This window comes from Orcinus orca, chromosome 15, assembly GCF_937001465.1.
Source record: "Orcinus orca chromosome 15, mOrcOrc1.1, whole genome shotgun sequence".
Classification (NCBI taxonomy): domain Eukaryota; kingdom Metazoa; phylum Chordata; class Mammalia; order Artiodactyla; family Delphinidae; genus Orcinus; species Orcinus orca.
This window is the reverse complement of record NC_064573.1, coordinates 39,201,242-39,225,241: the sequence shown is the minus strand read 5'-3', so window position 1 is coordinate 39,225,241 and position 24,000 is coordinate 39,201,242. Positions and strand designations below refer to the sequence as shown.

At 40.1% G+C, this 24,000-nt stretch overlaps 1 protein-coding gene across 2 annotated transcripts; it reads left to right on the top strand.

Moving 5' to 3' along the window:
* Nucleotides 1-4,437: 4,437 nt before the first annotated feature.
* Nucleotides 4,438-11,882, top strand: C15H18orf21 (chromosome 15 C18orf21 homolog). 2 transcript variants are annotated; one of them, XM_033412263.2, is made up of 5 exons: nucleotides 4,438-4,589; nucleotides 4,674-4,696; nucleotides 6,975-7,174; nucleotides 8,755-8,954; nucleotides 11,306-11,882. In XM_033412263.2, exons 1-5 carry the CDS (start codon nucleotides 4,513-4,515, stop codon nucleotides 11,454-11,456), a joined length of 651 nt encoding a protein of 216 aa, XP_033268154.1. In that variant the 5' UTR covers nucleotides 4,438-4,512; the 3' UTR covers nucleotides 11,457-11,882. The 2 variants fall into 2 exon arrangements, with proteins under 2 accessions (XP_033268154.1, XP_004283506.1); XM_004283458.3 differs by having other exon boundaries at nucleotides 4,441-4,589; nucleotides 11,303-11,882.
* The last annotated feature ends 12,118 nt before the right edge of the window (nucleotides 11,883-24,000 follow it).

The window sequence follows — 24,000 nt, the reverse complement described above, 5'->3', positions numbered from 1 at the left end:
AGTGGTGCCTCTTTGAGGGGCAGGTGACTGGGAAAGATCACTACAGGGACTTACGGGATGAGGAAAATCTTGATAGAGTGTAGTTCCTCTTCCAGGGGGTTGGAAATGTTCTATATCTTGATAGGAGTATAGTCACTTTTTAAATTGTACATTTAAGATTTGTACATTTCAACATAGGTACATTTTTCCTTAAAAATGTTTACAATTGTTATTATAATTGAAGGGGATTAGGGAGAGTTAGAGATGAAACAAGAATGCCAGGATGCTGAGAGTTGCTGTGTGGTGTATATATGAAGGTTCATTACATTATGGTGATTATTTTGTATATGTTTGAGATTTTTCATAATAAAAAGTTTAAAATAAATAAATAAACATAACAAACTCACTGCCAACAACTGTCAACTCATGGCCAATCTAGTTTTATTTTCAACCCCTTCAACTTCCTTTCCTTCCAGTATGATTTTGCAACTCCTTATTGAGCCCCTGCTCTGTTGCCAGGCCCTGGGCTGGGGTCCACGTAAAGAGCAACAAAAAGGACAGACCAAGTCCTGTTGCCAAGGCATTCAGGAGGATAACAGGAGGAGAACAGGCAAACCATGAATGAATAAGGCAATTTCAGATAGTGAGGTTACTATGACAATAAAAACTAGTTATGGCAGAGAGTGACTTGGTGGGTGGGCCAGGAGCAGTTCTTTATTGGGTGGTCAAGGAACGCCTCTCTGAGAGAGTGATATTTGAGCCAAGGTGAATGAGGAGGAAAAGTAGCCATGGAAAGGATCCTCATTCAAAGCCAAGGCCCTGGGGTGGGTCTGAGCAGGATATGTTGAGTGACAGAGAGAAGGCTGGCAAGACAGGAGCAGTATGAGTATAGGTAGGTGAGACAAGGTGAGGTCTGCGGTGGGGCAGTGACCAGCCACATGGGGCCCTGGAGAGCAGGGCAAGGAGCTTGTGTTCCAAGTGCAACGAGGAGCTTGCAGAGGACACTCCATGTCCCCCCAAATGATTTACATTTTAAGAATGTCACTTTGTCTGCCCTGTGAAGAATGGACTGGGAGAAAGGAAGCAGGAAAAGAATGTAGGAGCCAAGGTAGGGATGCAGGCAAAAGAAGAGAGGATGGCCAAGGTGTGAGGAGAAGTGGGCAGAGTCGTGATCTGCCTCTGATTGGGAGCCCGCAGAGCTTGTGGGTGGAGTGGCTACAAGGGGTGGGAAGCAGCAGCAGCAATGGCTCTTTGGTGGGGGAAGCCAAGGGTGCTATCTGGGCCCCACGGCGTCTGAGAAAATAAGTTGTGATGCAAGTAGTGGTGCTGACGAGGCATCTGGTTATAGGAGTGCAGTGTTCAGAGCAGATAGAAGGAAATAGCTGAAGGAAAGTGTGCTGGGGGCCAGGGGAGTATGTACACATGTGTATACAGTGCGTTTCTCCTCTTCTGCTTTACCGGCTAGTGAAACAAAAAAAATCTAGAAGCAGATGCAACTTTATTTTAAAAAAACTTATATAGATAAGCTGACATTTCACCTATGCCACGGGGTTGTGAGGATGACGTGAATTAATACAAGACACTTTAAAAAGTGCCTGGCACATATGCAGTGTTCAGTGCATATTTTTTTAAACTTCAATTCCAGTAGAAAAAGACTAGTTTAGCTAGTAAGGGATCTTTGCATAACTTGCTGTGCATCTGGAAAAAATTCCAGTTATATGTTCTACCTCATACTTAAGTGAAAATACATTTCATACGGTTTAAAGATGTACATGGAAGAGAGACTTCCCTGGAGGCGCAGTGGTTGAGAATCCATCTGCCAATGCAGGGTACATGGGTTCAAGCCCTGGTCCAGGAGGATACCACAGTCATGGAGCAACTAAGCCCCACGACTACTGAGCCTGCGCTCTAGAGGCCATGAGCCACAACTACTGAGCCCACATGCCACAACTACTGAGGTCCGTGCACCTAGAACCTGTGCTCGGCAACAAGAGATGCCACCACACTGAGAAGACCGTGCACTGCAACGAAGAGTAGCCCCTGCTCGCCGCAACTAGAGAAAGCCCACACGCAGTAACGAAGACCCAGCGCAGCCAAAAATAAATAAATAAATTTATTTAAAAAAAAAGAGATGTATATGGAAGAAACCAAACTAGAAAAGTATGAGAAAAACATTTGGATGAATAGTCAGTTGTCTAGCTTCAGCATAAACGAGGCCCTTTAACACTATACAGAAAACCCAGACCCAATCGTGCAGATTTTGACCACATACAAAATCTTGTGTGGCAAAAATGCTATAAACCTTGCCAAGGATAAGAGTTAAGTGAGGAAACATTGCATCATAAATGACAAGCAGAGGATGAATTTCACCAAAATACAAAGATTCCTAGAAATTGATAAACAGCCCAGTGACGATTTCTTTTCACAAAAGAAAATGCAAACCATCAAGAAATAAATGAATAGAGGCTTTATCTCACTGGTATTTAAGTGAACTAAAGACCTTCGCCTTTTCACTCATCCAGTTTGACCCAGTTCTCTCACATATTGATGCTGGGAGTGTGAATTGCTACAACCTTTTTTGAATGCTCTAGCAAATTAAAATATGGATATCATTCCACTCAGTGATTTCTCTTTTAGGAATTCAGACAAAAGAAATAAAAAGCATTAGCATATACAAGATATTTGCTGGTATACTAGTTGAACTAGCAAAGAACTGAAAAAAAATTGAATGTTCATCAATAGGAAAATAAATTATGGTTCATTACATTTTGTAATATTGTCAGCTATTAAAAAGTACATGTGAGAACTGTGTGTACTGGAGAGATGTTTGTGGCCTGTTGTTAAGGGAAAAGGCAAGTTATATCGTAAAGGACTAACATTCTATTTTTGGTTTTTGGTTTTTGTGTATGTCTTGGTTTTTTGTTGTTGTTGTTTGTGTGGTGATGGCGATTGGGGATATTTATACATTCATACAAGTGCTTACATGTGTAAGGTCATAGAAGGAGAAGAGACCCAACTGCTAATGTTGATCACCTCACAGAAGCAGGATGGAAAGGTGGGAAGAGCAGACGTAATAACTTTTCTTCTGAAAAATTAAAATATGTCTATATAGGAGTAAATATATAGTTTCTCTTTACAAACTTTTGCATCATTTGACTCCTTCCTGAACTTAAAAATGAAGGATAAATAAGGGTTTAGTATCCAGAATATATTGTTTTTTCCTTTTTTTTTCAGAATATATTTTTTAAAAACTCTAACAACTCAACAACAAAAGGCAAATAATCCAATTTTTTTTAAACATGGGCAAAGAAGTGGAACAGACATTTCTTCAAAGATATACAAATTGCCAATAACACATGAAAAGATGCTTAACATCATTAGCCATTAGACAAATGCAAATCAAAACCACAAAGAGATGCTACTTCACACTACTAGGATGGTTAGAATTAAAAAACCAGAAAATGAGTGTTGGTGAGGATGTGGAGAAACTGGAATCCTTGTTAAAAATGGAATTACAGTATAACCCAGCAATTTCACTGCTAGGTATAAATCCAAAAGAATAGAAAACAGATACAGTAGCAAATACATGTTCTAGTTCATAGCAGCATTATTCACAATAGCCAAAAGGTAGAAACAACTCACATGTCTATCAATGGATGAATGGATAAACAATACATGGTACATACATACAACGTAATATTACTCGGCCATAAAAAGATATGAAGTTCTGATATAGGCTGCAAAGTGGATGAACCTCAAAAACATTATACTAAATGGAAGAAGCCTCACACAAGAGATTCCATGTATGATTCCATTTATATGATATGTCCAGAATAGGTACATCCATAGAAACAAAAAGCAGACTAGTGGTTGCCAGGGGCTGGGAGGGAGGGAAGAATGGGGAGTAACTGCTAATGGGGTACCGGTAGGCTGACAGAAATGTTTCCAAACTAGTAACAGTGGTGTTTGCACAACACTGCCGTTGTACTAAACATCGCTGAGTTGTTCACCTAAAATTGGTTAACGTTATGTCATCTGAATTTCAGTTGACGGAAGTTAGGAAGGAAGCTCGAGGCTTCGCTTCTCCCAGCTGCCCCCTGCGGACCGCGCTTCCGCCCGCCGCGGCCCAAGTCAGTACCCCAGCCCGCAAATTTAGAGGGCGACGGGGGCTGATGAAATGACAACAGGGGTATGGTAAAGGAGGCTACCAGACAAAGACGGAGAGGCGGGCGGCACCCTCGGCTCCTGACGCTGCCACCCCAGCCCAGTCAAGCTGCTCCACCCAGACTATCGTCTGAGGTGATCGCCACCTCGCCCGCGGGGACGGGGGTGGGACCGGGGGGCGGGGCCAACGGCGGGGGGAGGGTCGCCTGCGCGCCGGACCGGACGCGAAGGCACCGGAACCCTTCAGCCTAGGGCACCTGTTTCCGGAGGGAGCTCTTATCCCGACGTCAAAGTCCGCCACGTTGGGAATCCGGTTTCCGGAGTCTCTTTTTGTGACCGGGTCTCAGCGGTGCAGAGGTGGCGGTGGCTATGAGGCAGAAGCACTACCTTGAGGCTGCGGCGTGGAAACTACAAGATAGCTGCCCGGGCCAGGCCCGCTATCTCCTGTAAGAGAGGGAGGGAGGGGGAGAGGGAGGCTAGCCGCTAGGGGGTGTTTCCTTGTCCCTTATGAGTCTCTTTCTCTTTTGCAGCTGGGCCTACAGTTCGTCACACGGTAGGGAGGACGCCCGTTGGTTGTGGGTCAGGCTGTCGTCGCCCCGCTCGCCTTCATTCCCCACAACGCTCAGGATGATCCAAAAGAATCGGATCGACCCACTGCCATAATAAACTCCCTCGAGAGGCTTCTCAGTTTCGTAAAAAATCCAAATTCCTTAACGTGCCTTATCTTGCCTGACCTATTAGCGGCATTTGACGCATTGATCAGTCTACTCGAAATAGTTTCCTCACTTGGCTTCCGGACCATCACAAAGTTCACCTCCTACCTCTTTAGCCAGTACTTCTGTTTTGCTGGTTTCTTCTAATTTCCCCAACTTACAAATGTTGGAGTGTCCCAGGACTCATCCCTTGGACGTTTTTTCTAGCTACACTCAATTCCTTGGTGACAGTTTTTCATCCACTCTCATGGCCTTTAAATTCTGCATACTGAGGACTTACAAATTTATATCCCCAGTCCAGACCACTCCCGCGAATCCTAGACTCATCCAGATACGTTGACAACTTTTTTTGAATATTATGCTAGGCGAAAATTCAAGCTTTATCCCCCAACACGACAACCCGCCTCCTCCAGTTATTCCCATTTCAGTAAATGGTAACCCCATCCTTAAGAATTAGCCCCCAAACCTAGGAGCCACTCTTGACTCACTAACAGCCTTCCTCCCCAAGCCAGTACGCCAGAAATCCCACTGGCTTTAAAATATATCCAATATCTAGCCACTTCTCTCCACATCCAACTTACCACCATGGTCCAAGCCATCAGTTTCTCTCCTGGATTATTGGCAATAGCTCCCTTGCATTTCTACAGTCCATTCTCAATCCAGCAGCCAACGTGAGCCTAAGAGAAACCTAAGCTAGATCATGTCACTTCTCTGCTACCAACTCTGAAATAACTGCCCATCTCAGGGTAAAAGTGAAAATCTTTTAAAGGGACTTCACGGCCCTATGTCATAGGTCTGCATTACCTCTCCGACCTGCTCTCCCTTTTGTTCACTGAACTCCAACCACTGCCAGGCCCCTGTGCTGTTTCACGGCCTTTGCACCTGCCCTTCCTTCTACCTGGAAATCTTACCTCACATATCTCCTTGGATTCTTCCTTCACTTCCTTCTGGTCTCTTGCAAATGTCACCCCACAAAGCCTTCACTGCCTGCCCTATTTAAGATTATAGCAGCTCCATCGCTATGCCCCATTCTCCTTTTCCTGTATTTCTTTTTTCTCCCCAGCACTTAACATTTGGCATTGTTGTATTCATTGTCTCTCTGCATGAATTGTCCTTTGTTCTCTGTGGTATTTCCCACACCCAGAACAGTGCTTGGCACTTAACTGTCACTCAGTAAATATGAATGAATTTTACATTTGGCAGAGCTATGTTACGAACATGGTCTTTGGCTTTTTGTAGTGCTGTCTATTCCTAGCACTTAACACAGGGCTCACCAATAAATATTTATTGAATAACAGATAGTGTGCCCACCTTCCTTTTCAGCAGCATCACCTTCACACCTCACCTTTCCCGAAATAACCATGCTTGCTTTTTCACTGTACTTGTACCTGAAAGCCCGTTACCAATAATAGATGCCATTTCCAAATACAGATAAGAGTTTACAGTCACCTGTGATGACTTTTTTCAAGCCTGTTGGAAGTGTTTCTGGCTAGTCTATGCAGAGTTTAATAATTTTCAGGGCATTTTAATCATATTCTGTTGCAGTTTTTACCAATCTTATCTTTATTTGTTTAGGGCTCCCCAAGAGCATGAGTTCTATAAAGGTAGCAACTCCTTTACTTCCATGTTTATGTCTCCACAGCCTAGCATGGTAGATGGTCAGTGAATGCTTTCTTGATTGCATAAAGGTCCTGGGGCAAGTCTGTTGTCCTGTTACCTTGTACTGCAGACAAAGCCCAGCTCACAACCACAGAATTGTGCTAATTGTTTTAAAAAGAAAAGTCACAATATAATTTGTTATTTTGTGATAAATGTGTTTGTAAAATTGATGAGAAATACAGCCTTTTTTACTTGGTAGCAAGTAATGAACAATGTAGCAAAGGGTGGGGACTTACCTATCTGTTGCTAAAAGGAGTGAATGGATAGAATTATAGTGTTTTATAAAATAAATTATTGCTGATTTATGCTTTTGTAAATTCTCATATTTTGAGTGTGCTTAAGGAAAATGTATATTTGCTTGTATTAAATAATATACTCTTTTGCATTTATAATATTGATAGTTTACAGTAACAAAATATTCTGTTTGCTGACTCGTGAGTTTCATTTGTATAATTTTAGGTGATAAAAGCACTTTTGAAGGAACATGTCCATACTGTTTCCAGTTGCTGGTTCAGGATAAGTCTCGAGTACGTCTCAAACCCAAACCCAAATTGACACCCAAAATACAGAAGCTTCTTAATCGAGAAGCAAGAAATTATACACTCAGTTTTAAAGAAGCAAAAATTTTGAAAAAGTACAAAGACTCCACAAGTGTATTGGTAAGATTTCAATTCCAGTATGTATAAGTAAACCAGAATTTTCTTTTCTTTCACTTAAGATGAGGTTAAGAATTAGCCTGAATATAACTCAGAGGTTTGTAGTAGTATATTTAGATTGTCAAAATATATACATAGGATTTCTTTCTAGTGATTACTGTTTCATCAAGAGTACAGCTTATTTTTGTTTTTCACAATTACCTAAAACCAAACATCGTGAACTCTCAATTGCCCAGATCTTATTGCTGAACACAATTATTTTCACAAAGTTGAGCATTTCTTGAGCTCACCAGTGTGACTTCACCTGAACTGCAGTTACCACTAAATTATTTTTTCAGCTAATGGTTCCTTTCTTCGAACAACAGTATGTATTAGGTATACATAAAGCTCTTGCCTTATGTATTAGGTACCAGTGTTACTTCTTCAGTCACCTCCGCTCCATGTCAGTATGTATTTAAGTTTATGCCCAACAAAGGTAAGTGCATCTTATGTTCATTCATCAAACATTTATTGAGGATCTATCTTATGCCAGACAATGCTGTGTATTGGGGATGTTAAGTGCAATAAAACAACCAAAAGCAAATTACTCTGGTTTACTGTATAGAGACCAGTATCAGATACACTTTATCTGTATGTTTTGTGTTAACATTCATCAACTATTCGAGTGCTTGCTTACTACCAGGAACTGTGCTGGGCATTCTGGACATTATGACAGATTATGTCTGGCCCAAGACTACAGTCGGTAATAACTTAGATTGGAACTGCCATATTTAGGAGTTTACCATAATTGGACAGGTAAATGAATTTTGCTTTGTCATAAAATTGATTGTTTATAGAAAGCATAAAGTAACCTAAATAGACCTCTATAAATGCATTTTTACCTGCTCATGAACATCAGAGTACTTCTCAGCTAAACTGGTTTCTGTTAATTTTGTTGAGGCCTGGGCTGAATCCTGTGCCTTGTGAGTCAGATATGTAGAAGAAAGGCATTTAGCTATAAAATGAACCATGTGTTGAAAAATGAATCCTGAAAAGAAAGTCAACCTCTATCGCTAATGAAGTGAAGAAGTATGAGAATGTGAGGATTCATTTGATTGGTTTTATAAATTGCTTTAGACCTGTATTTACAGAATAAAGGTTTGAAGGAGTCAATTAACTTTTCAGTGATATTTTGCCATGTTGTATTGGGAAAAGGCTTGGAGTTTGTCTGCAAAAAAATGCTAAATGTCTACTATTGTTATAAAGAACAACTTTCCAGATGTTAAAGGGTATCATTCCCAGTCTCCTCCATTCCCCGCCGAACATGGTTTTACATTGAGAAAGTAAAGACTTTATCATCTTTAAAAAGGTGTTTTAAATTATATACAAATGTTTAGCCATTAACTTTTTATTGAAGATTTTCTTTTAAGTTTGTGTCTTGTCTGATTCCTGCTGCTAGTTTACAAGCTTGCTGAGGGCAGCCTTTGTTACTCACCCTGTAGTACCTGGTTTAGTCCCTTATGTATATGAATTTAATGAGCATGCAGTTTATTGGATTAAATTATAAGAGAAATCAGACCCACTATTTCTTCTTTTTATGGCAGGTGATTACTTGTAAAACATGCAACAGAACAGTTAAACATCATGGTAAAAGTAGAAGCTTTCTATCAACATTGAAGAGCAATCCTACCACTCCTGCAAGTAAACTCAGCCTAAAGACCCCAGAGAGAAAGACTCTAAGTTCTGCAATACTAAATCATGATATGTCTGGTTCCAAAGCCAAGAGCCCAGCATTGATTTTCAGGTATATTAATCCATTAAGCTATTTAAATTACCAGTGTTAACCCATGAGTTCTAATTTCTCTGTTAATACACTCCCTGAAATTGCCATGCAGTTGAGGAAGTCATCACTGCACTGACTTCCAGGTGTATTCCTCTACTTCCAGTCTCTCCCTGGGCCTGTTCCCAGCTGCCTATTAAATATATCCACTTCCCACCCCTACATGTCCCCACAGGTAACTACTCAAACCTGCCCATCCTCCTAGGTTCTTTATTCTGTAAATGAACATGCCCTTCTAGACATTCTGACCTGAAATGGTGAGTATAGCTGACAATCCTACTTGCTCAGTCTTGGTCCAGTTAGTCGCCAGTTTCTACCCATCCTGCTTCCAAGGTGTCTGCAGCTATTCTTTCCTTTTTCTCCCTGCTGCTGCTATCTGTTCAGGTCATTATTCACTCTTTGCCAGGACTACTACAATAATTCCCTGAGTCTTCCTGCTCCTAGTTTCAAGGCTTTTAGTCTGATATTTTTTATTTTTATTTTTTATAAATTTATTTGTTTGTTTACTTATCTTTCACTGTGTTGGGTCTTCGTTGCTGCATGCAGGCTTTCTCTAGTTGTGGTGAGCAGGGGCTACTCTTCGTTGTGGTGTGTGGGCTTCTCCTTGCAGTGGCTTCTCTTGTGGAGCATGGGCTCTAGGCTCACGGGGTTGCTTCGCTTGTTGTGGAGCATGGGTGCTGGGCATGAGGCCCTCAGTAGTTGTGGCACATGGGCTTAGTAGTTGTGGCTCATGGGCTGTAGAGTGCAGGCTCAGTAGTTGTGGCATGTGGGCTCAATAGTTGTGGCACGTGGGCTCTAGAGCGCAGGCTCCGTAGTTGTGGCGCACGGGCTTAGTTGCTCCACGGCATGTGGGATCTTCCCGGACCAAGGCACGAACCCGTGTCCCCTGCATCGGCAGGCGGACTCTCAACCATTGCGCCACCAGGGAAGCCCCGACAGGCGGATTCTTAACCACCGTGCCACCAGGAAGTCCAAAAGCACAGTTCTGATTAGAAGCTTTAGCACCTCACTCTGTAGCATATGGAACAAATACTCCAGCATGGATTTCCAGCCCCCACTACCTGGCACCAATCTGTCTGCCTCTCTTACTTGCCTTAATTCATCTTATGTGTCAGCAAAACTGAAGCACTCAGTTTACTTTCCTGCTCTAAACCTTTGTTCTTGCTGTTCCTGTATCAGAAATTCCTGTGGAAATCTAACTGAATAGGGATTTGTGAAATGATACTAAGTTAACTGTGTGACTGGGCACATGTTTTATTTTTAATAATCCTCAATACACTCTTCACTATGCTAATCAATAAATTTAGCTCCATAGAAACTGTGAAAGGAATTTTTAAACATTTTGTTACAAAAGAATCTGGTAGTTTCTTGAAAATCAATAACAAAATTCAGCAGGGACTGGATTATTTGTTTTTACTGAATTGAGGTTTTTTTTATATTGGGTTTGACATTTAAAATTTCAAGTCCAGTTTTCTCTATATTCCTAGTTATTTTGATGTTTGGTACAATAGGAATTCATCATGGAAGTTTCTACTTTATTGGACATGTGCAGATAAAAGAACATTTGGCATATTTAAAATAATTCAATTGCATTTGGACCAGACTCCTTCTTAGATATATGCAGGAAAGAGAAAGCTATTTCACATTTATCATGGATGGGGAGTCAGAAAAGGGATGAGACTGACAAACCCCAAATATTGTTTGGGGGGATGAACACAATTAGAAGGAAGGAAATAGAACGAGGCATAAATACACACATACCAGATGGGGAATCATCTATTCAGTGGATATTTTTAGAGGGCGTCCTCTGTGCTTGGCACTGTTAAAAAGCACTGGAATATACAGTTAGTTGTACAAAGTGTCTGCCCCATGGAGCTTATATTGTAGGGGCAAAAATACAATGGAATGGTACCTATATGTGTAGGTTGATATTCTTCACTTTTGAGAAAGAAATGGTCTTGAGCTGTGAAGAAAAAATACGTTTTTAAAGTCCTTGCTTAGAACTGTCATGAATCTTGGTGTCAGACTTACAAGGAACTCAGACCTGATGACACTTTGCCTTTAGCTTTCTCTTTCAGGTGGTGAAAGAAGCTTCCAGAACCCTCATTATACCTCCTAAATGTTGCCTGTAGCCTGTTTAGTGAGAAGATTTTTAAATAAAATTGGAATGACTTTGCTGGGTACAGCCACTGCTCATATATGGCCATAATTATGGAAGAGTAGAAAACGATTCTAGTAGCAGGTATCTAGGCTAAGAAGGAAGAACTGCTGTTTGTCAGCATACCTAAGTGTGGCTTTATGTTTCTTTTCAGAAGAGCTAAATCTGGACAGTCAACACCCATTTGCTCCTCAAAGAACGTGAGCAAAACAAAGAAACACTTCTCTCAACTAAAAATGTTGCTTAGTCAGAGTGAATCCAAAAAGAATCCAAAGGTGGACTTCAGAAATTTCTTGTCTTCTTTGTAAAGGATGGACTATGAAAATAAGAAATGTTTAATGTAATTTCTGAAACTAAAGTTAGTCAGAAAACCTACTTTTAAAGAACTTATTTATTCTTAAAATACATGGAAACTAGGGTTCAAGAGCAAACTTTTCTTGGCATTCTTCAGTGTTTATGGAGAAAATACCTCATTAGAATGAAAAACTGAAACCTGCCTACCTCACCAGGTGATTGTGAGGATCAAAAATCTATGAAAGGTCCTTGTAAGTAGTAAAGATATATATGGAATTGAGTGGTTATATTATTATTTTCTCCTCCCTTAAGTTTTCATTATGTCATTTTCTTTCATAAGGAAATTGAGATCTTTATGAGAGGTGTGCATACTCCTTTCTAGGTGTCTGTAACCTTATTGATAATTCAGAAAAACAATAAAGTATAATATTTCACCATAAGTGGCATTTCATTTGCTCTGGTGAAGACTTATTTTTAGGTCTAAAATTTATATCAGAACATAACATGGGAAGGCAGAGTCAAGATGGTGGAGTAGGAGGACGCAGAGTCCGCGTCTCCTCACAACTAGGGCACCTACCAGATGCTGGTGGGGGACCTCGACACCCAAGGGTATGGGAGGAACCCCCAAAAGATAAGGCAGAACATGGGCGGGGGAGCGAGGGGGGAGGAGAGGTGGAGGTGGAATGGGACTGGCACCCCTGAGGGGTGGCGGTAGGGGAGGGGTTCCCATGCCTCAAGAGGCCCACTCACTGTGAGGGGATCAACAGGGATGCGGAGAGACCCTCGGGGATTCAGAGGATCGGAGGGGAGCACAGCTAGCATTTCCCCTGCCCACTTGGGCCCCAGGGAGCCTGCTGGGGTCATGGGCCTTGTCCTCCACCCTCCAGGGCCCCCTCTGGCTGTGTGGGGGCATTGGAGGATGAGGGAGGAAGAGTAGAGGTGAATGGGGACAGACCCTTGGGGGTATGAGGATTGGGGGGGAATGTAGCTATCATTTCCCGCACCCACTTGGGCCCTGGCAAGCCTGCTGAGGTCCTGGCCCCGATACTCTGCACTCTGAGGCCGGCAGCACTCCAGGGCCCCATCCAGCTGTGCTGAGCCTAAGCCCCGCCCCCCACTTGGGCCTTTTCTGGCCCCGTGGGTCCTGAGCATAGGCCCCAGCCCCCTGCCTAAACCCCACCCTTGCTAAGCCCCACGCCCTGACTAAGCCAAGGCCTTTTCTGGCCTTTTTTTTTTTTTTTTGCTATTATGGTTCTGTTTTCTCTTCCAGTTGTTGTTTCATTTATACCTTTATTGTTTCTAATATATCTATTAGTTTTCTAATTTTATTTCTTATTCTTTGTTATTGTTATGCGCCATGTTGGTTTTTTTTTTTTTTTTTTTGCTGCGTGGCTTGTGGGATCTTGATTCACAGGCCAGGGGTCAGGCCTGAGCTCCTGTGGTGGGAGCACTGAGTCTGAACCTCTGGACTAACAGACAACCTCAGACCCCAGGGAATATTCCTTGGAGTCAGGTCTCCCAGAGTTCCTCATCTGTGCACCAAGACCCAGCTTTACCCAACTGCCTGCAAACTCCAGTGCTGGAAGCCTCATTCCAAACAACCAGTAAGACAGGAACACAGTCTCACCCATCAAAAAAAATGAGATGACAAAAAAATATACTACAGATGAAGGAGCAAGGTTAAAAACCTACAAGACCAAATAAATGAAGAGGAAATAGGCAAACTACCTGAAAAAGAGTTCAGAGTAATGATAGGAAAGATGATCCAAAATCTCGGAAATAGAATGGAGGCACACACTGAGAAAATACAAGAAATGTTTAACAAAGACCTAGAAGAACTAAAGAACAAACAAACAGAGATGAACAACACAATAACTGAAATGAAAAACACTAGAAGGAATCAACAGGATAACAGGCAGAAGAACAAATAAGTGAGCTGGAAGATAGAATGGTGGAAGTAACTGCCAAGGAGCAGAGTAAAGAAAAAAGAATGAAAAGAATGGAAAACAGTCTCAGAGACCTCTGGGACAACACTAAACTCACCAACATTCAAATAACAGGGGTCCCAGAAGAAGAAGAGAAATAGAAAGAGTCTGAGGAAATATTCAGAGATTATAGTTGAAAACTTCCCTAAATTGGGAAAGGAAATAGCCACCCAAGTCCAGGAAGCACAGAGAGTCTCATACAGGATAAACCCTAGGAGAAACACACCAAGACACATATTAACCAAACTAACAAAAATTAAATTCAAAGAAAAAATATTTTAAAAGCAGCAAGGGAAAAGCAAAAAATAACATATAAGGGAATCCCCATAAGGTTATCAGCTGATTTTTCAGCAGAAACTCTGCAAGCCAAGAGGGAGGGACAGGGCATATTTAAAGTGATGAAAGGGAAAAACCTACAACCAAGATTAGTCTTCCCAGCAAGGATCTCATTCAGATTTGATAGAGAAATCAAAAGCTTTACAGATACGCAAAAGCTAAGAGAATTCAGCACCACCAAACCAGCTTTACAACAAATGCTAAAGGAACTTCTCTAGGCAGGAAATACAAGAGAAGAAAAAGACCTACAAAAACAAACCCAAGACAATTACGAAAATGGTAATAGGAACATACATATCGATAATTACCTGAAATGTAAATAACTTAAATGCTCCAACCAAAAGACACAGACTGGCTGAATGCATACAAAAATAAGACCCATATATATGCTGTGTACAAGAGACCAGACCTAGGGACACATACAGACTGAAAGTCAGGGGATGGAAAAAGATATTCTATGCAAACGGGAATCACAAGAAAGCTGGAGTAGCAATACTCATATCAGATAAAATAGACTTTAAAATAAAGCCTGTTACAAGAGATAAGGAAGGACACTACCTAATGATCAAGGGATCAATCCAAAAGAAGATATAACAATTATAAATATTTATGCACCCAAAATAGGAGCACCTCAATACATAAGGAAAGTGCTAACAGCTATAAAAGGGGAAATCGACAGTAACACAATAATAGCGGGGGACCTTAACATCCCACTTACACCAACAGACAGATCATCCAGACAGAAAACTAGTAAGGAAACACAAGCTTGAAATGACACAATAGACCAGATAGATTTAATTGATATTTATAAGACATTCCACCCAAAAGTGGCAGAATACACTTTCTCCTCAAGTGCACACAGCACATTCTCCAGGATAGATCACATCTTGGGTCACAAATCAATCCTCGGAAAATTTAAGAAAATTGAAATCGTATCAAGTATCTTTTCTGACCACAACGCTATGAGATTAGAAATCAATTACAGGAAAAAAAACTGTAAAAAACCCCACAAACACATGGAGGCTAGACAATGTGCTGCTAAATAACCAAGAGATCACTGAAGAAATCAAAGAGGAAATAAAAAAATACCTAGAAACAAATGACAGTGAAAACACGACAACCCAAGACCTGTGGCATGCAGCAAAAGCAGTTCTAAGAGGGAAGTTTATAGCAATTCAATCTCACCTCAAGAAACAAGAAAAATCTCAAAACAATCTAATCTTACACCTAAAGCACCTAGAAAAAGAACAAAAACAAAAAACCCCGAAGTCAGTAAAAGGAAAGAAATCATAAAGATCAGAGCAGAAATAAATGAAATAGAAATGGAGAAAAAAAATAGCAAAGATCAATGAAACTAAAAGCTGGTTCTTTGAGAAGATAAACAAAATTGGTAAACCTTAGGCCAGACTCATCAAGAAAAAACAGGAGAGGACGCAAATCAATAAAATTAGAAATGAGAAAGGAGAAATTACAACTGACAATGCAGAAATAGAAAGGATCATAAGAAACTACTACAGGCAACTACGTGGCAATAAAATGGACAACCTGGAAGAAACTGACAAATTCTTAGAAAAGTACAACTTTCCAAGACTGAATCAGGAAGAATTAGAAAATATAAACGGACAAATCACAAGTAATGAAATTGAAACTGTGATTAAAAATCTTCCAACAAACAAAAGTCTAGGACCAGATGGCTTTACAGGAGAATTCTATCAAACATTTAGAGAAGAGCTAACACCTATCCTTCTGAAACTCTTCCCAAAAAATTGCAGAGGGAGGAACACTCCCACTTTCATTTTACGAGGCCACCATCAACCTGATACCAAAACCATAGAAAGATATCACAGAAAAAGAAAATTACAGACCAATAACACTGATGAACATAGACGCAAAAATAATCAACAAAATACTAGCAAACAGAATCCAACAACACATTAAAAGGATCATACATCATGATCAAGTGGGATTTATCCCAGGGATGCAAGGATTCTTCAATACACACAAATCAATTAATATGATACAGCATATTAACAAATTGAAGAATAAAACCCATATGATCATCTCAATAGATGCAGAAAAATTTTTAACAAAATTCAACACCCATTTATGATAAAAACTCTCCAGATAGTCAGCATAGAGGAAACCTACCTCAACATGATAAAGGCCATATAAGACAAACCCACAGCAAACATCATTCTCAATGGTGAAAACCTGAAAGCATTTCCTCTAAGATCAGGAATAAGACAAGGGTGTCTACCCTCCACTATTACTCAACATAGTTTTGGAAGTCCTAGCCATGGCAATCAGAGAAGAAAAAGAAATAAAAGGAATCCAAATTGGAAAAGAAGTAAAACTCACTGTTTGTAGATGACATGATCCTATACATAGAAAATCCTAAAGATGCCACCAGAAAACTACTAGAGCTAATCAATGAGTTTGGTAAAGTTGCAGGATACAAAATTAATGCACAGAAATCTCTTGCATTCCTATACACTAACAATGAAAGATCAGAAAGAGAAATTAAGGAAACAATCCCATTTACCATTGCAACAAAAAGAATAAAATACCTAGAAATAAACCTACCTAAGGAGGCAAAAAACCCCGTACTCAGAAAACTATATACTGTATAGCACAGGGAACCCTACTCAGTGCTCTGTGGTGACCTAAATGAGAAGGAAAACCAAAAAGGAGGGGATATATGTATATGTTTAGCTGATTCTCTTTGCTGTACATTATAAACTAACACAGTATTGTAAAGCAACTATGCTCCAATTAAAAAAAAGAAAATTATAAAATACCAATGAAAGAAGTCAAAGATGACACAAACAGATGGAAAAAATATACCATGTTCTTGGACTGGAGGAATCAATATTTTGAAAATGACTATACTACCCAAAGCAATCTACAGATTCAGTGCAATCCCTATCAAATTACCCATGGCATTCTTCACAGAATTAGAACAAAAAGTTTTACAATTTGTATGGAGACACAAAAGACCCCAAATAGCCAAAGCAAATTTGAGAAAGAAAAATGGAACTCGAGAAATCAGGCTCCCCAACTTCAAACTATTACACAAAGCTACAGTAATCAAGAGAGTATGTACTGACAAAAAACAGAAATACAGATCAATGGTACAGGATAGAAAGTCCAGAGATAAACCCACATACCTATGGTCACCAAATCTATGACAAAGGAGGCAAGAACACACAATGGAGAAAAGACAGCCTCTTCGGTAAGTGGTGCTGGGAAAACTGGACAGCTACATGTGAAAGAATGAAATTAGAACACTCCCTAACACCATACACAAAAATAAACTTAAAATGGATTAAAGACCTAAATGTAAGATCAGACACTATAAAACTCTTAGAGGAAAACATAGGAAAAACACTCTTTGACATAAACCAGTGCAAGATCTTTTTTGACCCACCTCCTAGAGTAATGAAAATAAAAACAAAAATAAACAAATGGGACTTAAACTTAAAAGCTTTTGCACAGAGAAGGAAACCATAAACAAGACAAAAAGACAATCCTCAGAATGGGAGAAAATATTTGCAAAGAAAGCAACGGACAAAGGATTAGTCTCCAAAATATACAAACAGCTCATGGAGCTCAATATCAAAAAAACAAAAAACCCAATCAAAAAATGGGCAAAAGACCTAAATAGACATTTCTCTAAAGAAGACATACAGAGGGCCAAGAGGGACATGAAAAGATGCTCAACATCACTAATTAGAGAAATGAAATCAAAACTACAAGGGCTTCCCTGGTGGCACAGTGGTTGAGAGTCCGCCTGCTGATGCAGGGGACATGGGTTCGTGCCCTGGTCCAGGAAGATCCCACAAGCTGTGGAGCAGCTGGGCCCGTGAGCCATGGCCGCTGAGCCTGCACATCCGGAGCCTGTGCTCCGCAATGGGAGAGGCCACAACAGTGAGAGGCCCGCGTACCACACACACACAAAAAAACTACAACAAGGTATCACCTCACACGGGTCAGAATGGCCATCATCAAAATATCTATAAACAATAAATGCTGGAGAGGGTGTGGAGAAAGGGAACCCTCTTGCACTCTTGGTGGCAATATAAATTGATACAGCCACTGTGGAGAACAGTATGGAGGTTCCTTGAAAAACTAAAGATAGAACTACCATATGACCCAGCAATCCCACTCCTGGGCATACACCCTGAGAAAACCGAAATTCAAAAGGACATGTGCCCCAGTGTTCATTGCAGCACTATTTACAATAGCCAGGATATGGAAACAACCTAAATGTCCAATGACAGATGAATGGAAAAAGAAGAGGTGGTACAATGGAATTTACAATGGAATATTACTCGGCCATAAAAAGGAACGAAATTGGGTCATTTGTAGAGATGTGGATGGACATAGAGTCTGTCATACAGAGTGAAGTAAGTCAGAAAGAGAAAAACAAATATCGTATATTAACGCATATATATGGAATCTAGAAAAATGGTACAGATGAACCTATTTCCAGGGCAGTAATAGAGACGCAGATGTAGAGAACAAACATGTGGACGCAGTCAGGGAAGGGGAGGGTGGGACCAACTTGGAGATTAGGATTGACATATATACACTACCATGTGTAAAATAGCTAGCTAGTGGGAACCTGCTATAAAGCACAGGAAGCTCAGCTCTGTGATGACCTAGATGGGTGGGATGGGGGGTGGGGTGGGATGGGGGGTGGGGTGGGAGGGAGGTCCAAGAGGGAGGTATGTATACATATAGCTGACTCACTTCATTGTACAGCAGAAACTAACACAACATTGTAAAGCAATTATACTGCAATTTTTTAAAAAAAATAACATAGTAACAGTTTATCATAAGTCTTTCCTGGAACATAGATAAACATTCTTTAAATGATAGGCTAGGACTGTATTCAACCTTTTAAAACCTCTTTAAATAAACAATTTAGATACTTTATAATACGTTTCCAAGCCTCTTTGCTGCTCAAAAGTTTAAAACTTAAATTTTCTTAAGAACATACAATGAAGAAAGGTTAGTTTCTTCAATAAATAGTGCTAGGAAAACTGGACAACCACATGCAAAAAAATGAAACTACCACTATCACACCATACATAAAAATGAACTCAAGGGCTTCCCTAGTGGCGCAGTGGTTGAGAGTCCGCCTGCCGATGCTGGGGACACTGGTTTGTGCCCCGGTCTGGGAAGATCCCAGATGCCACGGAGCGGCTAGGCCTGTGAGCCATGGCCGCTGAGCCTGCGCGTCCAGAGCCTGTGGTCCACAATGGGAGAGGCCACAACAGTGAGAGGCCCGCCTACCACCAAAAAATAAGAAAAAAAAAGAACTCAAAATGGATTAAAGACTTGAATGTTAAGACCTGAAACCACAAAACTCCTAGAAGAAATCATAGGCAATATGCTCTTTGACATCAGTCTTAGCATTATCTTTCTAGATATGTCTCCTCAGGCAAAGGAAACAAAAGCAAAAATAAATGGGATTACATCAAACTAAGAAGCTTCTACACAGCAAGGGAAACCATCAATAAAATGAAAAAACCTGAATGGGAGAAGATATTTGCAAATGATATATCTGATAAGGGATTAATTTATAAAAGACTCATATAACTCAACAACAACAGCAAAAATAACCTGTTAAAAAATGGGCAGAGAAGCTGAATAGACATTTTTCCAAAGAAGACATACAGATGGTCAACAGACACATGAAAAGATGTTCAATATCACTAATTATTAGGGAAATGCAAATCAAAACCACAATGATATATCACTTCACACCTGTCAGAAATGTGAGTATCAAAAAAGGCAACAAAGTGTTGGCAAGGATGTGGAGAAAAGGAAAGACTTGTACGCTGTTTGTTAGTAGGAATGTAAATTGGTGTAGACACTGTGGAAGACAGTATAGAGATTTCTCCAAAAATTAAGAATAGAATTACCACAAGATCTACCTATCCCACTTCTTGGTATTTATCCAAAGAATACAAAAACACTGATCTGAAAAGATACCTGTATCCCATGTTCATCGCAGCATTATTTACAATAGCCAAGATATGGAAACAACCTAAGTGCCCATCAACAGATGAAGATAAAAAAAGATGTGGTAAAGCTGTTATTTTAAAAATGAAAATTAAAAATTACCTAAAAATGTTACAGCGTATGTTGACGGCAATGTAAATTGGTGCAGCCAGTATAGAAAAGGGTATGTAGGTTCCTTAAAAACCTAAAAACAGAGCTACCATATGATCCAGCAATTCCACTCCTGGGTATCTTCTGGAAAAAATGAAAACACTAATTCGAGAAGATACATGCATCCCAATGCTCATAGCAGCACTATTTACAATAGCCAAGACATGGAAGTAATCCAAGTGCCCATCAACAGATGACTGGATTAATAAGACATATATACACATACATATACATACAATGGAATATTAGTCATAAAAAGAATGAAATACTGCTATTTACAGCAATGTGGCTAGACCTAGAGAATATTATGCTTTGTAAAATAAGTCACAGAAAGACAAATAATGTATGATATCACTTATATGTAGAATCTAAAAAATAATATAAATGAATGTATATGCAAAACAGACTCACAGATACAGAAAACAAACTTGTGCTTACCAAAGGGGAGAGGAAAGGGGAAAGGGACAAATGAGGGGTATGGGATTAACAGACACAAATTACTCTATATAAAATAGATAAGCAACAAGGATATACTGTACAGCACAGGGAATTATACCATGAGTCTTGTAATAACCTATAATGGAGTGTAATCTGCAAAAATACTGAATCACTATGCTGTACATCTGAAACTAACACAATATTGTAAATCAAGTATACTTCAATAAAATATTTTAAATATTACAGTGTAGATAGTTAAGTGAAAATGATAGTCTTATAAAGAGAAGCAGCACATGTGCAGGGCTCAGACTACGAGCAGTCCTGATTCCTGGACCTCCATCTCGTTGCCATGGCACTTGTTCATATGCTGATGAATCCTCCCAGCTACCACAGTGCTTCCTGAACACAGCTCGCTTAGCTCTGGGCTACTTGTCTAGTCATTGGATGTGGAGACTGGAACATGTGACCAGAGAACCACTGATCCTGTGGACTGCAGCAAGCCTAATTGGAGGCCCTCACCAGCCAGAGAGGGATGGGGTGGGCAGAACCCTGAGAGGGAAAATCAAACCAACAGGAATGGGTGGGAAAGGGGCAAGGGGAGACAAAGATCTAATATTGCCTCATTTGTGTCCACAAAGAACTTTGGCACCAGATAGTTGACAATCTGTAGACCAAAATCATCTTCAATATACCCTGGTTCCATGCTGTCCACTATTGTCTCCCTCAGCACAGCCCCTGGGCCGCAACTGCAAAAGCACAATGGTGACTTTTAATGTGATCCCTACTCAGATTTTAGGACTCTGAGTAATGTTCCTAGGTGGGTCAGTCAAAGTACAATTGCACATTTGAGACATTGCTCTACTTTTTTTTTTTTTTTTTTTTGCGGTACGCGGGCCTCTCACTGTTGTGGCCTCTCCCGTTGTGGAGGGCTCGGATGCGCAGGCTCAGCGGCCATGGCTCACGGACCCAGCCGCTCCGCAGCATGTGGGATCCTCCCGGACTGGGGCACGAACCCGAGTCCCCTGCATCGGCAGGCGGACTCTCAACCACTGCGCCACCAAGGAAGCCCACATTGCTCTACTTTTAAGCTGAGTTCTCTCACTTTCTCACCAGTGCCTCTCTTGCTTCCCTCCTGTTCCAGAAGAGGCAGCCTTCCTCCTCCCCAGCAAGGCCAGTCTGGCCATCGATCCTGGATTTCACCCCTTCTCTGACCCAGGGCAGTTGGCCAGTGGAATAGCCCTGCCTTCTTCATCTTCTCCCTCTACTGGATCCTTACTCTCAGCCTTTTTAATTTGCTTTTAGTAAGCCATTTATTGATGTATAACACACAGAGAAATGCTCAAAGCCCTGATCACAAGCCTTTGCACAGCTCTTCGCACACAGTAGCCTGGTGAGACTTGTGCCTGTGTGCCTCCCAGTCTGAGCTGTGCGGGCTGTAACCCCTGGGTGTAACTCAGCCAGAAAGTGTTCAGTATGCTTCCATCTGTCCTGGGACTAAACGTACAATTAAATATAAATAGGAATTTTTCTGAATAAAAATCAATTGCATATAATACTAGTTATTTGAAAAGAAAATCCCAATTTTTCTATAGACTACTTGTTTTAATTTAGTCTCTATTTTGTATTTTGATGTTTAAATTGTTACATCTTGACCAATGAGAGGCCCTTTTAAGCTGCCTTCTTTTTTCTTTCAGCCCCATCAGAACTTTGAAAGCATCTGCCTTGCTTTCTCGCAAAGAAAAGTTCCAGACTATCTTCATTCTCTCAGTCAGAAGATGTGGAAGCAGCCCCTCTCCAAGAAACCCTACTACTTTTGAGCACAAATTAGTAGTGATGCCAGAAATAGGATGTTGCTGATACTTCTACTGAGGAATAGTAATAGTACCTAGACCACTGCAGAGGCAGAGCTGGAAAAGATAAATTCTTAAAAATCCTGAGTTCTTTTACTTAAAATTTAATTCTAATATTACCAAATGCCTATTTGAATGTTTTAACCCTGCAACCAAATATAAGTATCTTTTCTTTTATAACCTGATAAGCCATATATTGTTCATTTAAATAAAATTAATTCTAAGAATTACTTGTTTGTTCTTAAAAACAAGTACAACCTTCTGGTTAAGACTGTAGTCTTCGTGGTCCTGCCTTGCAGAACCTGGCTGTGCCATTTATTAACTGTGTAATCTTTGGCAAATTCTTAATTTCTCTGAGTCTGTTTCCTAATATGTAAAATGAGGGTAACGATAGTACTTACCACAGAAAGGTGCTGTGAGGACTCCATGAGATGGTACGTGAAAAACATCTAAAAGAGTGGATGGCATGTTGAAAGTGCTCAAGAAATTTGTGGTATTATCATAATTGATCAAAAAAATTGAAAAACTATGAACACCAACAATAAAACCACTAGATGAATAACAAGATCTAGCATTGCCCTGTGGTGGTTGTCCTTTGAAAGCATCTCGTTAATGATGTAGGCAAATTGTTTTGAGGTATTTGTAAACATTTTTTGGTTTTAATTATATGGACAAAGACCCTCTTCTTGACCAAACTTTAGACAAGCTTCTCTGAGCCCTCTGACTAGGCCTCATCCTTGGGCTTTGTATTTGGCCTGCCTAGCCCAGTTATAGCAAAAATCCTGCTAAGTCAGTTTAGCAAGAATTTCCCCACCCTCAACATCTCCTTTTAGTAATTTTCCATCCACCGATCCTCTTACTCTGCTCCTTGGCCATAAATCCCCAGCTGTCTTTAGCACAGAGTTGAGCTCAAACTTTCTCCCCTATTGGAATAGTCTTGATACCTATCACAAAGGTCCTGAATAAAGTCTTTTAACAAGTGTTAGATTGTTTTTTTCTTTAACAATATCAACACTTGTCTAATATATCTTCAGTCTAAGTTCAGGTTCAATTCAAGGCAATTTGGTGTTCTAACAAGTGACAGATTTACTTTGGTGACTGCTTTCTTGAGGTGGCATGTAGGTAGTGGAGGTTAATGGAAGTCTGACCTATGAATTCATTTCATGAAATGCAGAAACTCCAAGTGGTTCAACCTCCAGAATTATGGACAAGAGGCCCTTACAGCCTCAACTGGGTCTTCCTGTAATGGCTCTACGAGTTGTAAATACAAGATTTATATACATGTCTGCTTAGAATAATTCCAAATCATCTTTTACTTTTCTCAAGGACAGAAATTGTAGCAACACTTGTGGAATCAACATATTCTCTTATATATTGTGCACCCCAAAATGTTGGTTATAAATCTTGAGGTCAATTATCAATTGTCATTAAAGTTAACAGACAAAAGAGAACGCAGTGGTACAGGTGTTTAAAGTATATAGTTTTTGATATAGTCAATTCAACCTAAGTCTTTTTAACCTTTTCTTGATATGAAATATTTAAAATTTATCTTTTTAGAACTATTAGCTTTTTAGAGAATATTTTCTTACTAATTTTAATATGCAATCACACACACACATCAAATATACATATGATTTACACTATTTAAAGTATGTCTTTGAATCCTTAACTTTTAAAAATGTAAAATCACCAGTCATAGCATTAGATCTAACTCATTTCAGATTAGTTATTCCAAAATTTCACTCTGAATTTAGGGAAACTTTGCACAA